General features: G+C 44.4%; 1 protein-coding gene across 1 annotated transcript; it reads left to right on the top strand.

Annotated features, from left to right (window-relative positions):
- The first annotated feature begins 917 nt into the window (after window positions 1-917).
- Window positions 918-17,667, top strand: LOC146190558 (myotrophin-like). Its single transcript, XM_084600961.1, has 4 exons — window positions 918-1,097; window positions 2,221-2,331; window positions 8,358-8,441; window positions 16,004-17,667. The coding sequence occupies exons 1-4, from the start codon at window positions 1,029-1,031 to the stop codon at window positions 16,088-16,090; spliced, it is 351 nt and encodes a 116-aa protein (XP_084457087.1). The 5' UTR covers window positions 918-1,028; the 3' UTR covers window positions 16,091-17,667.
- The last annotated feature ends 132 nt before the right edge of the window (window positions 17,668-17,799 follow it).

The following is a 17,799-nucleotide window of genomic DNA, read 5'->3' as shown; positions in this document are numbered from 1 at the left end:
TTTTGAGCCGAGTCCGACAGAAACTTGTACACTTGCGCTTTGGATCCATTGGCATAGTTAGAGCGACAGTTTAGCACACAACCACACCCAGAGATTGTAGATACCTTGCTCGCAAGCGCCTATGCAGCACAGATTAGGAACACAGCAAACTCAGGCTGAAAACACGCACACTCAGGCCGAGTCGTTCCAGATCGCCTTGCTTACGTAGGCTTGCGCTCGGCTTCGCCGATCTATCTCACTGTCGTGACGTAGGACTATTGAAAAAGGGGAACTTGCACTGGCCTTCTCTTAGTCTAGGGGGTGTTGGTTAAAGGCTGGCTTTCAGGCCTTGGCCCATGGCAGCCTTCTCCGCCAGGTGGACGATGTTCCGCTGGAGCTCAAGGTCCGAGCTTTGCAGCAGGACCTCCCTAGTTCTCTCAACTAAGTATACTTTTTCCCACCCCGGGAGAGTGCCGGCATTCCCATATTATGTGGTCGAGGCTACAACGGATGAAACATAAGATGTTCTCTCAACTAAGTATACTTTTTCCCACCCCGGGAGAGTGCCGGCATTCTCATATTATGTGGTCGAGGCTACAACGGATGAAACATAAGATTTAAATTTCGCGCTCTGGCTTTATTTGTACGAAAATTAAAAGGGAAAGCGCTGTCCTTCAATATAATATAAAAGCTTTCTTAAATTTAGTTTTAGATGATTTTATTTTATTTTGTTATTGGGGGAAATAAAATTATTTGTTTTCGTGGTTTTGTCCTAACAAAACAAAATTAAAGTTAAAAATCAGGTAATATGAATACCACTTTTTTTGTTCTTTTTTTTATTGCCTTAAGGTTACTAATGCTTATTTTGATTTTGTGACCTTAAAGCGCAATATTGTTGCAAACAATGAGGCTTTATGAACGGCGGTAAAGAGGCATCTGGCGCTGGCAACTATGAGCAGAAATTTTCTCAATGAGTGGGCATTTAACTTGAGAGAACCGTGCCGAGCCAGCTTGTGATACCTCCTTTGCTGTCAGTACAAGCCCTAAAGATGAGCGATTTCCTGTGGAGTCTCAAGAACGGTGACCTGGATCAAGTCAAGGATTGCGTGGAACAGAAGGTGTGTACTTGAAGCGGAAATGCCGATGTTGCCGTATCACCTCTCGGTCTCGGTTTACTCGGCGTAACTGTCGCTGCGATACCGTTTACATATTTATCAGTCGTTCGCCCCAATATCACTGTTACAAAAGAGTTTTGTATGTTGCCGTAACGAAACAGCTCGTATCTTTTGTGAACACAGGTGCATACCGTCATCATAAGAAATTAGCCAAATGTGATAGTACTTTATTTTTGTTCTTTCCGCACGTCGGTTATTGGACTGTGTTCCTTTTTTGGTTTGGCGTTTTGAGGGAGTTATATTCGTGCTTGTTTTTATTTTCGTTTGAAGAATTAACTCTCTTAAATCGTGTGTTTATGTGATCAAACAATCAGGTCGCCCGGCGCAGGAAGCTTGCAATAAACCGAAGCGTTCCGTTTGGACAGGAAGCGGCAACTGATCTTCGTTCCGCCTTTTAGTTGTGATGTTTCGGGAATGCGGTGCCTTTTCACTAACATCTGTGTTTCATTTACAGTTAACTGTGTTATAGCATACGATTGCAATGAGTTGCTAACTTTTGAATCTCGTACTTAAAAACATGTATAAAGGGATCACCACAGATGTGCTCGAGAACGCCGGTGAGAGCCGGTGTGTATCATGTAGTTAGCCACACCTGAGCACATAAGCATGCCAGTGTATATTTTATTCGCGTTTTTTTTTTTGTACATTTCATTGTAGGCTGAGTAACACTTAGTTTTTCATGTGCTGGTAGTTATGTAAACAAGATCAACTCTATGCGCAGCTTGGGTTGTGCAGAGTACCAGTGGGCAAAGCACGCTTTCCGTGATCATTGTAAGGAAAATTCCCAGTTTGTTATGATTCCTTGCGTGGTACACTAAATGAGCATAATTTTTTGTCAGAGGTTTCAGTTACCATCACAAAGGTTTTACATTGCCTTGCCTTGAGAGTTTCATTGCCAACCTTCAAAGGACTGAATCAGATGGTCAGGTTATCTCACCAAGCAGCTTCGCCACCTCCATCATGGACACGTCTTAATTTCTTCTTGCATGTTGTATTGTGTTCATATCTCGCTACCTTTATTCTCCATATGCAAAATAGCAATTGATTACATGTATTCATTTCTCAGGGGTTGGACGTAAATGCTGCTATTGATGGACGGCCCCCACTCCATCATGCAGCTGATTATGGCCAGGCTGATGTCCTCAGGTACCTCATCGACAAGGGTGCTGATGTCAATGTGAGTATTGGAGCTAGGAGCTCCTCCATTTGCTGGCGACACAATGTCGTCAATTTATCTATTTATGACTGTGGAAGGACAGTATGTATAACTGGCAGCAAAGTAAGTCGAGGCATACGACAGGCAGCAAAGATCAGATACAATCGCATTTCCATGCCGCTTGACGTTGCACTTTTGGTGTTGAGACATAGCGCTACGCATGCGCGACCTTTCATTCTCGCAGCTATGTCTTTTTCCTTGCTCGCAGCATAGGAGTTGATTACATGCAAAGCTTGGCGCCAGGGTCTGCTTTCCTTATTCACTGTGCCACGCACACAGTTCGGCGGGGCACGGCGAGAATGAAGCATCCGCTGCTCGCTTTCGCCTGAAAGACGGATAACCTATCATATGTGTCTCCGTGACAAACCGGCGCCACATACATAATTTTTTTCTATTCTTCGCATTCTCTTTTATGTTCAGTCACATCGTATGATGTTGAAGTACCAACGAGCACACTGAAAAGGAAAAGGCGATTAGCCGAGAAATGGCCGACCTTATTGCCATCAGATGCAACAAAGTAGGCAAGGCCCCTCTCGCATGAAATAAATAAAGTTAGTGGAACAGTAGGTAGTTAGGCAGGAACGCACAGATGCTTTGATGGCAGGCAAAAATGCCAACTGATGGAACAAACTGGAAGGCTGGCGAGGCATTCATACTGACAAGCAGAAAATTCATCAGCGCCAATACCTCCGGCTGCAGTGAGCTGTCATTCAACGCAAACAAACCGTTGCTGCTTCGTGAAGTCTTAAGCAACTATGTACCAGGAGCTTTTCAGACGGCAAGCTTATAAATTAAAATGAAAGTACGCCAAGGAGGTGAGACGAAATGGCACATGTAACGACATAGGCAGTGCTAGGCGTCTGTGCTGTTGCATGTGCCTTTTAGTCATCTCCTTCGAGTAGTTTTATTCTATACTTAAAGTAATTCGCCCGCCACATGTGATCATGCTCCTCTGGAGCAATCTGCTTGTGCCTAGCGAGCTTGGAAATTTTTTCCCGTGGTTATAGAAGTGTCCCCCATGGTACAGAAAGTACAAAAGCAAACGAGTATAGCACATTCAAGAATCAAGCAAAGAAATCTCGCAGTTATGTGCAATCTGTCTTACCAGGGCCAAGCCAGCAGCGCATGTTTCACTCTTGCCATGCCCCGCTGAACTGCATACAAGGCATATTGAATAAAGGAATCAAACCCTGGTGCCTAGCGCTGTATTTAATCGGCTCATACACTGCAAACGACAAAAAAAATGCAGCTGCAAGAATGAAAAGACACGCATGTGCACTGCTATGTCTTGACACCAGAACTGCAACAAAAGTGGTGCAGCGATGCAGTTTTATTTGATTTCTGTCACCTGTCGCATGTCCAGACTTATTTTGCAGCCGGTTGTACCTGAATTGAAGCCTTTACTTCTGATTTTAAAGGAATCGACAAAGCATCTTTCAAAGCAATGTATTGTATGGGATAGCATAAACACTTGTGACATACCAGGATGACCTTCTTTATAGTTTTATGGCAAACCAAATACAGCAGGCTATCCCCCCAATTGTATCGTTGCCCTGTATGAACAGTGATACTGCTACACCTTACTTTGAAATAGAAGCACATAACCCTTGTCATCCCCTCATTCTATAAGGTGTCAAACCTTGATGCAACTTATTGCTGCAAAGGTACTACAAAATGAAATAGGACCATGTAAATGGAAAGTTGTCATGTGTGGTGCATCATATTTTTGCAATTCAAAAGCAGCAGCACAAAGTGAACTCGGCTGCTGTAAATAGCTACAGTTCCTCGGTTTATGAGATGAAGAACAGAAAGACCTAGTGTCATTGGGAGAGTGAATGCAAATTTCGGTCGAAGGCCACTGTTCTAGCAGACAGGCAGACCACTGTTCAGAAGATCATGCAAAATATATATACAGCCACAATTTGGCGCTCATCGTGCGGACAGAAGTGAACAGAGTGCTCAGCACAAGAAAAAAGTGTGAGTTAGTACCGTTTAGCCATGCCGGAAAATCGCCACGCTCACCTGCAACCCCCCAGCCGGCGCGACCTTTTATTGCTCCGTTAGCCTTGCATTCGCGCAGCATCAGTGTAGCACTAATGATGGTCATAATAGGGGGGTCGCATCTTTTGTAGTAAGTGGCGGCATTCAGGAATGCGTGCACTGCTGCCTTGATGTAGCAGAGCTCACGGGTGGGGGGCTACCTTTAAGCCACTTCGTCTGAGACGGCAGTAGGTGCGTTTCTGCCGGAGATTGCCCACATGTTTTAAAATGTTGTTTCTTCTGGTACTCAACTGCGTGCCACTAGCAACCATACTTGCTCGAAATACTGGGCATGCTTTTTTTTTTTCAGGTTTGCTTAATATAGGTACTGTTTATTTTCGCATTTCTCCAACAAGGTGCTGACGGAGCAACAATGCATGAATTTCGTCTGTCTCTCCAGTAGCACACTGCTTCTGCACTGAAACCTTCTATAGACCAACACCGTGTTTACAAACAAAGGGGCGCTCGCGGCGCCGCAGCCGACTGGGGGTGAAAAATAGGCTTAGCGTCCATAGGAATACATGGAATCGAAATATTCCAAAGCAGTTTTCTCATTTCACGGGGCACCTGTGATGTCGTTATTCGGTACGAAGCAACTATAAACATCCTAGAACAGATCGTCAAAATATGAAATCTCGTCACCGAGGCGAAGTATTTTTAAAATACCGCGAAACATGTGGGGGTGCAAGTTGGGAGGGCGATCCGTAGAAATACATGTAAACACAACTTACCAGAACATTTTTCTCATTTCGCAGAGCGTCAGAAGTGGTGGTGGCCGGTCGTTAAACATTGACCAGCGCTTTGAAGAAGGGGGTGATAAAGTATGGTCTGCATTATGGAGGCAGTCTACTTTTAAAACTCCCCGAATAACCTATGTTGTGAATCCAGACACCGCCAAAAGGCAAGCTGGGTGTAGCGAATCGCGCAGTTTTGCTTACAGTCTGATATGCTGCCGCATAGGGCAAATAAACTTGATAATACTGTCGCTCCAGTGATACGTCCTAGACAGAATTACATTTAAAAAGCAGTTATCAAACACCATACGACAATATGGACCGAATGAGATTCGCGCATTGCAGCAGACGACAGCGCCGCTGGCGATACCCACCGCGGCCGCCTCCAACTCCGGAGCGTCTGCTAGCGACAGCGCAGGTGATGCATGGTCGTCTGCAACTGTGCGCGGTCAGTTTATCATGCTGTGAGCGGTTCCGCAAGTCGTCAGACTTGCATTACTTGCAAGAGAATGTAGTGTGTCATGCAACATGATGTCGGGGCGTCGTACAAGACGTTCACCAAAAAATGAGAAAGGTTCAACGCTGCTGAACCGAGCAAAATGTTGCGGTAAGTTGTGTTTACATGTATTTCTGTGGGTCGCCCTCTCAACTCGCACCCCCATGCGTTTTGCGGTGTTTTAAAAATACTTTGCCTCGGTAATGAGATTTCACACTTCCACGATCTATTCCAAAGCGTTCATGGTTGCTCTGTACCGAATAATGACATCACGGATGACCCGTGAAATTAGAAAACTGTTTTGGAATATTTCGCTTCCATGTATTCCTACGGCCACTAAGCTTACTTTTCACCCCCAGTCGGCTCACACTGGCGATAGAAGCGCCACCGCATCGTGCTTACGTCACAGATCGGTGTTGGTCTATAGTTTCTGAGCTTGAAATGAGAGGGAACAGCGGCTACCGGTGAATTTTAGTGCCAGAGCAGTACCTCACTGTGTACTTTGAAAACAGGGGGACATGTATGAAGCGTCGACTTTTGACCTTTCGTAAGGTATACTGGTAACTGCCATTCTTAATCTGAGTGGCACTCAAGGGAAAGTTGCTTGCCTGAACCCAAAATTGGCTATATACACTGCGGTTTTCACTCCCAGATAAACTTGGCCCATCCTCAATGTTGACTTTGCCCCAAATCGAGAATTAACTCCACTAAAGCCCACAACTTGGTGGCCCAAGCCAAAACTGACATTGCCCAAGTCAAGAATTGTGTCGACCCATGGCCGAAATCAATTAGACCCACTCCCAAAATGTACTTTGGCCCATATGTGCTTCCGTGTTTTAATTAGCTTCACTATGTTAAATTTCAGCATTTTTCTTTTTTATTTTTTGCAGCGTGATACAGCACCGCAAGGATAGTGATTCTGATCCTAAGGGTACTGGCCTTTGTTGCTTGATTGCAACACATAGACTTAAAGAAGACCTACGTCTAAGCGTGATCTGCAGCAGTAAAGCACATATAGGTTGCACAAAGGAATTACATTTGCTGCCCAAATTTGTCATGGCTCATGCTCCGGTCGTGGGAGCACACAGCAGCGGGGATCAAATTTTGCACAGACACCACACAACACTAAGTGAGCGCGCGGCTGCCTATAACTGCCCTAATATCTGAGAGGCACACAAGGTGATTACCCGAGCTTAGTGCCCCACTGAGATCCCGTGAGCGGTGGAGCGTTTTGTTGGAGACGAGTTGCAAATGCGAGCGAGGCTGATGTTGCGGTTCAACCTAAACCTACTACTGATCCATGGCTTTGGTTCTTCCCCTTTTTTTTGTTTGTTTTTTGAACCACGTTAATTCTTGTCCACGCTACATGGATTGGATGGCACACGGCTCGATGACCTGCAAGCAAAAGCAGTCACGTTGTGCATCACTCACTTTGCAGTGAGGCGCACGAGACTACAGCACATGTTCGCGACGCAGCAGCAGAATGGTGGCACATGTCTCATAGTTTCTGTCCCGGTGCTTGCAGTAAAAAAGGTCGTGTCGGGTTTGGATCACTGACCCGCTAGGTGCACAGCACCACTGCATAGAATGTCTACTACGTGACGGAATGACGCCACACGTGGCAAAGTTTGAGTCCTCTTGTGTAGCAAAGGAGCTTGCATCTGGGGCTTGTAGGAACAAGGCAAAGATTAATGGTAACCATATTAAGACAAAGGGATGAAACTAAGGTGACAGGCCAAATACTTCAAGCACGTTTGATCGCTAGCGCGACGCGAACAAGTCCCAGAGGCAATGAATTTCAAAAAAAGGGGGCCACCTACAACAGAAGTCCGCCTATGCCTGTCTCAAAGTGCCTTAACGGGTGCACGACCCCAGTGGGAAATGCCTGCTCACTACAAAAAGCACGACTATCTGATCAAAGCCATCGTTAGTGCCAGATTGACACCAATCGAATGCAAGTCAAGTGGAGCTATGGGGGGGTCGTGCAGATGCGCTTGGCAATTTCCAGCTCCCCTAGACGGTGCTGACCCTCTTGTGCCGAGCGCCCCATTCTGTCCGTGCCTGTAAAATGACTTGCAGAGAATGGCGCTACGCATAGGGTTCCAAGCTTCTGCACACTGATGCAAAATAACTCTGTAACGAAGTAACCTCGGTAACATTGCAGCTTTATGAAAGTTGTGTGGATGCTTTTTGATCTAGTTGCTTAGTGGCGCATTGGTTCACTGCTACAATTTGCTGGCAGAAACGCAAAGCAAGCGGCTGCCAAATTTTGTGTAACCATGATGACTGCTTGGCATTGCTCCTCACAAAGATAAAATGAAATGCGGAAGTGAGAGCTTCACATACTCGCTTACCAAGGATGGGGCCTAATATGAGCTGCATTATGGTAAAAGGTTCTAGTTGGACTGCAAAGAAAATGCTCGGGGGTAAATTTTTTTGGTTGTCTGTTCCCAGCCCTCTCTTCCACTTGGTTTGGTCACTGTATGCAAGTGATTTCATAGGCAAACAAAACACATTTTAATGATCTAACACTACATTAGTATGCAGGGTATGGGAGCGTTCTGTGTATGCACTCAAATATATTCGTCTTAAGCAGTCACATATGCATCAGTGCTCTCTGGTGTGACAACTGTGTTCCTTTGACTTGCATCTGGAATTGGTACAGTGCGTAAAGAGGGTGAGAAATCTAATGATGTGATTATTTTACGCGTTTATAGGCTAAAGACAAGTATGGAATATCGGCTCTGCTAGCGGCTATTTGGGAAGGCCACACTGCCTGTGTCAAGCTTATGGTTGAGAAGGTGAGTCCAGTTATTGTGCCACTCTTGGCTCTAATGGTATCCCCTTTTTGCTGACAGTCAATTGGCCTGCCGCTGCACTTTCGTGAATGAGTTATTCCTGCAATTATCATGTAATCAACAAGTCAAAGAACTGTATTATCATGACAACTCAGCAGAAGTAAGTGCTAAGTAGAACACATGAACTAGTTGGCTGTGTAGAAGAGAAAAATGAAAATTACTTCTTTTGAATTGCTGGAAAGAAAGACAGCTACCCTGGGGTTTTCACTTGTAGGAGGAAACAGTTACAATTTAAGCTCCTTTCATTTCCGAGAATTTTGCAAGGTTTGTGTATCTCACAGAAATCTCGGCCATATATTTCCCGAAGGGCCGCAATCATCATATTAGATGTACTGAAGTAAAAGCTACCATATTTACTCGAATCTCAAATCCCCTCCCCCTTCCCCCCCTTCGTTGCAAAGCCCAAAAGAAAAAAGAAACCTCGAATGTGAGCTGACAGAAAAGAAGCCCAACCCTGAACGACATAGACGTTTATTTATATTTATTCAAAAGAATCCTGGTTGTACTCGTCGTGAATCCAACTTATTCAGTCATCTTCCTCCTCGTTGGAGACTTCCTTATTGCTCTCTTCATCCCACAATGCATCCTTGATGCCTTTCAGCATGTGTGAAATGCTGCATTTCCAGAATGAACTCACGATCATCCCAGCCAGAATGTTGTTCTAAGCTGCTGCAACCCAGCTGGCTGACGTGCACTTAAATGAGCTCTGTGAGATTGAGTGTATGGTCTTGCTCAGACTTAGTTGTTTATATTGAATGGAAAATTATAGTGTTGGCTATATTGTTAGTAGTTGTTCATGTGGGGAGGGGGCAGTACTGCAGGATTAATGTTTGTGATGTCCCAAACACAGTGTTGCCCGCAGAAATCGTCCGAGCTGAGACTAAGGAACCAACATATTTTAAAATAGACTTTGACAGGATAAAATGCCTGCACAGCACCCAAATTCGGTAGAATGGATCAGGACGAAAGTACCAAAGAAATTTCATTAAAATTACTGGATGTCAAAAAGAACCCCCGTTGTTGCCTTTTAACATGTTCACCGCGTTTCCCCATTTCAAAGTTTTGATCCATGTGCATAGTGACTCACTGGTGAGTCACACTTCGCAGATTTTTTCAGCAGTGTGCTTATCGTCGACATCACCTGCCCTTTATCGTTTGCTAGCAATCTAAACAACATTTTTTGTATATGATCACATATATTGCATTGTCTTGTACCTTTTCTGCTCATCCCACCCCTTATGTAATACCCCGCGAGGGGTCTTTAAGGTAATAAAATGAAATGAAATGAAAAAATGGCACAAATGAGATGTTCTGTCCTACTTTGTGTGCCTTATTCAGAATCTCTTGAATCGCTTTGCCTTGAGCACTGCTGGTGAAATTGCTTCATCTGGTGCCATATTTTAAAAGGATCCATTATTTATTCCCTTTGGCATGTCTGCAGCATGACGGAAGCATACGGGGACAGCAGCAAGGGACCAGTCACAAATATGAGAAGGTAGCAGATACCCGTGTGATCAATAGCTTACGCACTTACCTTGTGCACACCAGCTCACTAATGAGGCAATGCTCTAGCCTTTAATTTTGTGGTCGCTTGAACATCATGGTAGTGTCATCAAACTTCTCAGACCTATGCCAGAGGACCAAATGGAGTGAAAATGCAGAATGGCCAATGAATCTTTATAGGTTACCACTGCACCAGCGGAATTTGTTTATTCGTTCTGGGGTTGCTGTCTGCTTCATGCCAAACGATCACGATTGCGTAGGTGTCTTCCTAAAGATCTACCACTGTCCTTGAAAAACAATGTTGCTTCTGTTATCTGCACAAGCTCTGCTTCTGGTGAGAATAGAGTTCGGCTGAGCGTTCTATTCTGTTGCAGTAATGTGCCAAATGCCCTTTTAATGTCAAGCCACCAACTCCTTTCATTTGCTAGGCACAAATGCAATTTTTGATACTGTTGCCTGCTGCCTTTACTACCTACCTGTTCTCTAGCATGTGTCAATTACAAGTTTGACTGCAACATAGATTTCCAGCTTTACTCCGTTTCGAAGCACAAAAACTTGATGACACGGACTCAATTTGGCTCGATTTGGACTTTTTATTTAAGTATTTTCAGAGTACAAGTGTCACAAGTTACAGGTTTATGATCACTATAGTTCAGTTCAGTTCAGTCGTGTCCGACTATTCGTGACCCTATGGACCATGTCACGCCATCCTTTCCGGTCTCTATCTTCCTAACATCACATAACTTCATCTGCAGCGCCTCGAGGATGCCATCTAACCATCGCGTTCGCTGCCTACCCCTTTTCCGGCGACCCTCAACTTTTCCCAACATCAAATCTTTCTCCAGCGACCCCTTTCTTCTCATCAGATGACCAAAGTAGCTGAGCTTTAACTTTAGAATTTGACCCTCCAATGAGCAGTCAGGGTTTATGGTCGACAATATCGACTGATTTGATCTTCTGGCAGTCCAAGGAACTCCCAAGAATTTGAGTCTTCGCCAGCACCACAATTCAAACGCGTCAATTCTTCGGCGGTCAGCCTTCTTCACAGTCCAACTCTCGCATCCATACATCACAACCGGAAAGACCATAGCACGAGTTATACTGATCTTGATCACTATAACAGTATCTATTTTCTGGCGGTCTTCTCGTGTCGGGAATTGAAACAAGGCAAGCATGTAAATGGCTTTCATGGGCAATCTGAACAAAATATGGCTGCTTTTTTTGCCATCACCCTTGCCTCCTTGTTACTTCTGTGGGCCCTTAGCAATGCATAACATTCCTTGCATCGACTTTTGGCAGTCGACGCAGGCCCATATCCGCTCCCTCTAGGCTATGGGCACGATTCCTCCTCTGCGGAATTTTGGTCTCAGTCTGAGCTGTGCCTAAGAGAGAGCGTGCCAACTGCTCGCGGAATTTTAGGACTGGCGATTTTTACCATTGAACATTGAACGATCTACCCACGAGTTCACAGTAGCTGTTCCAATGATGAGTTCAGCAGCAACTTACACGTACCACTTGAGCCTTTTCTGGAGGCAGGAGTAGCGAGATGTCATTTGGTCATTCTACTCGATGACCTTTTCGCGGCATTGTAGTCGAGGACCATTCCTGGTTTTATAACTCACTCATCCTTCCAGTATTTTTCTCATTTCAATGGCTGCCATCATAAGAATGGATCATTTGTCCATCAACTTGAGCACCTTTATCCGTCTTCTGATTCACAGCTGATAATTCCTCTTCTTTTAATTTTTCTTCTATGACTTCTTTAGGAAGCCCCTTTTGGTTTAAGTGGAGAGTGCCCTATATCATTGTATTCACTTTCAACAGGCATGGTACAAATAGTATGCTTGTGTAGAGGTTGGTGACAAAAAGTTCAAGTTCACTACAAAAACTTTGGCATGGCTGGTGCCTTTCTTAGCAACATATATTCAGCCATATACTTGCACACCCATTATATAGCCCTCCTTGGCACGGGCTTTTAGAGCTTGGCTCCATACTTGTGGGCTTCACCAGGGATGTATTCACTAAAGGTCAGGCTCCTACGCCACAGAATCATCATTTCATCGAATAAATATTCCTTGCATAGCTTCATACACTGCAGTAAAAGTGATTAAATTTTTCAGTGAAGGGCCGTATACAAAGGAGACAATCCTGCTATGTGCTTGGTTCCTCCTTATCAGCAAAATGCCCTGCCAGAACCTTGTAGTAGTATAAAACAGGTTGCAGGCCATGATCTGGAGAATGCAGTCTACTGCATAAATACCATGCCCAGTAGAGACCCAAAGTCGGAAGCTTCATAAGTCCCATGCAGATCGGTACTCCAGCGAACACTTTTAAATCTTTTACATTTGTATCTGTTCATTTTTTTCACCTGGGACTTCTCCTGCAGGGCGATCGAGTCTGTGCACTGTTTTCCATACCTCTTCGTCTCATCGACCATCATGTCCCAAATGTCATTAGTCAGAAACGTGAAAATATGTTCAGGGCATTTTTATCTTTGCTTGTCTGGATGGGGATACAAGCATGGGAGGGCTTTGATACGGTGTCACAATAACTCTGTTCATTATCACGCTCCCGCTTTCAGCAAGCGAACGAGCATGAACAACATCACCATTTCCTGAATTATCAGATTCCATGTTACCACCGCAGTCCAGCTCACCATCTGACAATTCAGAACTTTCATGGCATTCAAGGCACTTTGCCTGTGCAGAGCTATCACAAGCGACAATCACAGGAGCCACAGACTGTCTCAAGATTCAGACGAACTTCAGAGAAGCAGGAGACACCAATGCACAAATTTTTCGCACGCTGAGATGGAGGTTAGTTTGTGTTCAACCGACCCTCGCAGCTTCGCTTTTCTTGGTTACCATGCTTCTGGTTCATTTGCTCATTCTTTTTCATCACTAGTGCTGCAAAGAATGTAATAGTGAGGTTCAACTTTAATATCATTTTTTATTGAGGAACTGGTTGTTGCATAATTTTCACACTAATAAGGTGCCTAATATGTGGAGCAAACTTAAGAGCAAAAGACTTGGGGGACACTAATCCAAGCTCACAAACATGCACTGTCAGTCTGACAGCAGTGTTAAAGGGGAGGTCAAGAATGCTCAGCATATAGAGTTTTTGCTTCTGTGGTACCACATGCTTTCCTGGAATGGCTCGAAATTGTGAAATTAGCTTTGAAATTAGGAAAGGGCTCTTGCATAAGGGGGGGCATTTGCTCGGAATTTTACAGCAGTCTTTACCACATTCTTGAGGACTTGTTGCTTATCTCATAGAGGGACCTCATATCTGTAGTGCTCCTTGACATTCGGTGTCGCCTTTCCAGCTGTGCCTTCCCTGACTTTTAAATTGCCAAAAACAGAATTTTACAAAGTTTTGAACAAAATTTGTAAATACAGAACTTCTGTCTGAAAAGAAAAAAGTGGAATTTTTCTGGAATATACATAATGTTAAACTTCTTATCGCACAGCATGTGGGAAAAAATGAAAGTTCGAAGTTGAATAGTATTCTTGGTACAAAGTAATAACTGGACACGCAAAATGGGGCAAACAACAAAAGTGAAACAATCCTAAACGCAGATGCTGATGTTCCAGCCTGGTTTCCATCATTGTCGCTGCCATAAATGAATTCTGACAGCAACAGCAGCATGTTCAGACTCGCTGCTGCTCGAGGTGTCAATAAAATTAACCGCAGATGTCATAAGGTTTGTGATGTTTTCTAGCTGACCATTCTTGTTTTCGACTTATATGAAACCACAGCTTCAGAACGTGTTCAAAAAATGGTGCCTCATTCTCAGGGGGTTCCTCAGGAATCCGCTTCCACGTGTACGAAAGTGGTCCCCGACACATCCATGGCTGATAATCACTGCTTAAATGCTGTCTTGCATGTGGGCTGCAGGCTTGGGCCTTGCAGCCTTGTCAACGCCAGTCTCAACCGAGTTCACATATGTTAAACTTGATATTCAAAGGCATGCTCAAGTTAGTGGAATATGATGTGTCCAGTTACCTTGTTTATTTGAATCTAAGCTAACACTTATTTTTAAAACCCGAGGTACAAGACTTATAGGTTGGCATAGGTTAGAGAATTTGTAAATGTAATTCATAATCACGACGACAACTTACTAAAAGCTGGAAAAATGACTCACAAGTGCTGCTCTCTGAAAACTTCATCAGAAGACAGCACTGTACCGATTACTATACTCAGGCATAGTTGATGGAAATGCTTGATGAGACGGCAGCTATGACTTAATCCAGGAATTCCACAGGCCATGAAACTTTGTCCTGTCTGTCATATCGCCCCGCTACCTGCACACTGGCGATGAATGGCGCTTGAAAAACCGTGAGGCTTTGGACATGGGGTCTACTCTTTAGGCCTAACAGCAAACAGCAGTTTCGTACAAATTTGCACTAATTATTCATGGTGAAAATAGCTGGGCAGTGTTCAAATCCCTTTCCAAGGACTCCACCCTCATCCTCGATTCCTACAGTGGGCACCTGACGAGTGAGATACACGGTCACCAAGGATGAACAAATGTCGCATGACGGGCCAGTTTTGATCTCTTGACATCTGCATCAACAAGCCCTTTAGGGGTCGAGTCAGGCACGTCCCTTGTTTCACTGTCTCTCTTGCATTCCCTGATAGAGCCATACCCCACTAGTGAACTGAGATTGCATAGGATTTTTTTTTTTTCACTAATTGCAAAATTTTGATGCAGAATTCCTCCTCGTCGGCAAAGCACAGGATGCAGGCTTTCTACACGGCACTTTGTTCAGTCTCCAGTCTCCATCTGGCTTTGTAGCTATCTCCGGATCCTCCTCTCCTGCCTTCTTTTCATTGTTGCCGTTACAGTCAAGGTCCATGGGTACCAGTCCCTCACTCGCATCACAGCAGCTGTGATGCCATGCATGAGGTCGAGTGATTCGAGTCCCTCGCATGCCTCACAGTAGCCATTTCAGGCCGTGAAAGCGGCAAGTGCAAAAACCGCATTCACAGCAATTACTCCTGTGCCACAGGCTCCTGTCACCCTATCGCATTTGGTGTGCCATTTTTTCTTAAAACATTACTAACTAACCTCAAAGTCCTTGCGCAACTGTTCTTGGTAATGTCATGGCATTTCAGTGCCTGATTGGCATGCATCTGCTTGTTTAGTAGATTGATAGGAATTCTAAATAATTGCTTACTTACATTCAATTACTTCAGAATTCTCACCTTGTGGGCCCACGTCTGTGCTTCTGGGAATGTCGAGACAAAACTTAAACGTCACAATAGCCACGGACATCGACATAGTGCAGCTATATCCCCCTATAAAAGCCACGTGGCACCGTGTATGAGTCAGTTTGCTACTAGGACTATAGAGGTTTTGTAGAACCGAGGTTAGAGCGGAAATGTGCCCTGGAAATGGCGAAGGCATAAAAAAACTAGCATGCAGCAGCAAAATTGGCAGCATGAAGAGAAATGCCTTCTCATTATTGCACTTGAGCAGACTTAAGAGCACTTCTGTAATTTTTCGTCTGCTCATTCTGCGCGCAGTCGGGGCAGTGCAACCGCTCATACCACAGATTCGTTGCGAAAGCTGTATGTAGGCTGGCTCGTTGAAATGCGCAAGCTGACCCAATAGGCTGCATGTGGCGCAAGTCACCAGGAGCAGTAGTAAACTGGATTGAATGTACTGCATTTCGAGCTCACTTGATGGAACAAAACATTATGCACTGTGTGACGACTGTGACAGGGAGACTAGTGACAACGACAATAACTGAGCAAGGGTAAGCTCGTGACAAGTGTTGTTTGCGTTTTGTAACTGTAATTGCTCTCTGTTTTCTTGTCTTTGGATCGGTTTATATTCGAGAAAAGGTTTTCTTTATTTTTTTTCCCCAACAACAACTTAAGAGTGTTTGCTTAGAATAAACATCGGCCTAGACGCCATTAAATACAGGATGCATGACGGGACATGTGAGTGGGGGATTTTTGCTGGTTACTCCTCTTTTGTTACTCCTCTCGTGTAGGGTGCGTCCAAGGATGGCAGGACACCCGAGGGCCAGACCTACCTGGAAGCTGCCGAGAAACAAGAGATAAGGGATCTGCTCCACTGATGGCATTCTCTCAAGAAGGACGGGCAACTCCCCTCCCGTGGCTGTTCACTCCAGCCCCTTTCGCATTTCTATGTTCACACGATGGCCAGTGCACGTTGCAGTAATGCGGAGGAGAGGTTAGATATTTATAGAAGAAACTCTATTCTTTGCGCGTTATTCCTTATTTAGTATGTTCACTTTCTTTCGTGGTGTTCATGCTTTGTGTGTCTTGCGGTGATGCAGCAGCATCCCGACCATTTTGTGCATTTCGTTTTTTTTTTCGTCTCAAGATTGAGACTTCGTTCTTTTCTTGTTTTCTCTCGCTTCCCGTTGGAAGCTGGAGCAGCTTAGTTTTGGGAGAGTAAAGTGCCTTACAAAGACCGGAACACTGCTGGTTCCAGGGTTTTAGCGAGTGCGATTCTAAAAGGAGCTGCCGCACGGTTTGTCTCCTAACATGTGGCGCATTAAGCGAGACTCGGTTACTGTTTAGTGTTCAGTCCTGCCATTTTTTTCTCTGCATTCAAAGTTCTTTTCCGTCTTTCTTAACTTTAATCCTGCCATTTAAGATGCTTCATATATTATTTATGGAAGCTTGACCGCCTAGAGTATATGGAGAATTATTTAGGTCTCGGTTTACTTCGCCTCCAAAATGTGGTAAAAGCTATGTGATATCTTCTGCCATTTCCATTAATCGTCAGGATGCGGTCCACAGTTGTCCCTAGCTAGTTCAGCCATTGAAAGCCTTCCTCATTAAAGTTCTCGGGCATAGTTCTGCACTCTAAATTGGCAGCGCTTATGTCTGCAGTCTTGGTGTAACAATGAAGGGTTTAACATGATCTGCTGCCATTGTTTATTCTACATTGTTTCTGGCAACAAGGAAACTTATATGCAATTTACAGCTCTAACAGAGGCTGCACAATGCAATCTCTGACTTGGTAACTGATGGCATATGTTTTGCCGTCCTCTTAGTGGCATTCCACAATCCTGCAGTAAATTCCTAAATGGAGATTTTCATTATCGCAAACTAAACCCTTCGTCATTCTAGAACAGTTTACATGCAAACCATTGGGATTTTTGATGAAAGGACTAGGTGTTTAGCTGAAAGTCTGTGTATCTTCTTCCCTTGACCTCTCCGAGAATGATGTAAATTAGTGTCTAAAGTTATGTAATAGCACCCTCTCTCTCTCGGAATTGTCCTGCTACATATGTGTATGTATATATAGGAGACTGTCTGTCACTCGTTATTTTCCTCAAGTGTCTGGAACGTAAGACTAGTGCTTGGAGCTGAAATTGTATGTGCGCTGTGTGTGCATGCCTCTGTGACAGGTATGTGCAGTTTCCCAAAGAATGGAGCTTTATGGAAACTTCCTTGTGCTTCTCGCTTTTCAGAAAGCTGCAGCAGCTTTCTATTTACGCTGTACCCCTCTGCCAATTCTATACTTAAAAAGTAGTGGTTCAGTGGAGGTTTCAACATCTCTTCTGAGCGAAGTTTCTCAGAACATCTTGCTGAAGTTTCGTGGCAGGATTTGTCAGTGTCCTGTTTTGCTGTTGTGCGAAATAAACCTGAGTAAGCTGTAAGGAACAATACTTTCACAGCACGTCGTCTTTTGTCTTTTCTGTTCAGTCTCCCCGAACTTTACCCATTGTCTAGGCTGGGTCTACTCTTTCAAGAGACCTTTATATTACTAAAAGCAGATATTTGGTTCGAACATAGTCTGTAGCATGAGCTA

The sequence above is a fragment of the Amblyomma maculatum genome, chromosome 4, assembly GCF_055883805.1.
Source record: "Amblyomma maculatum isolate TAMU_Amacu chromosome 4, ASM5588380v1, whole genome shotgun sequence".
NCBI classification, from domain to species: Eukaryota; Metazoa; Arthropoda; class Arachnida; order Ixodida; family Ixodidae; genus Amblyomma; species Amblyomma maculatum.
The sequence above is the reverse complement of the archived record's forward strand: the minus strand, read 5'-3'. Positions and strand labels throughout refer to the sequence as shown.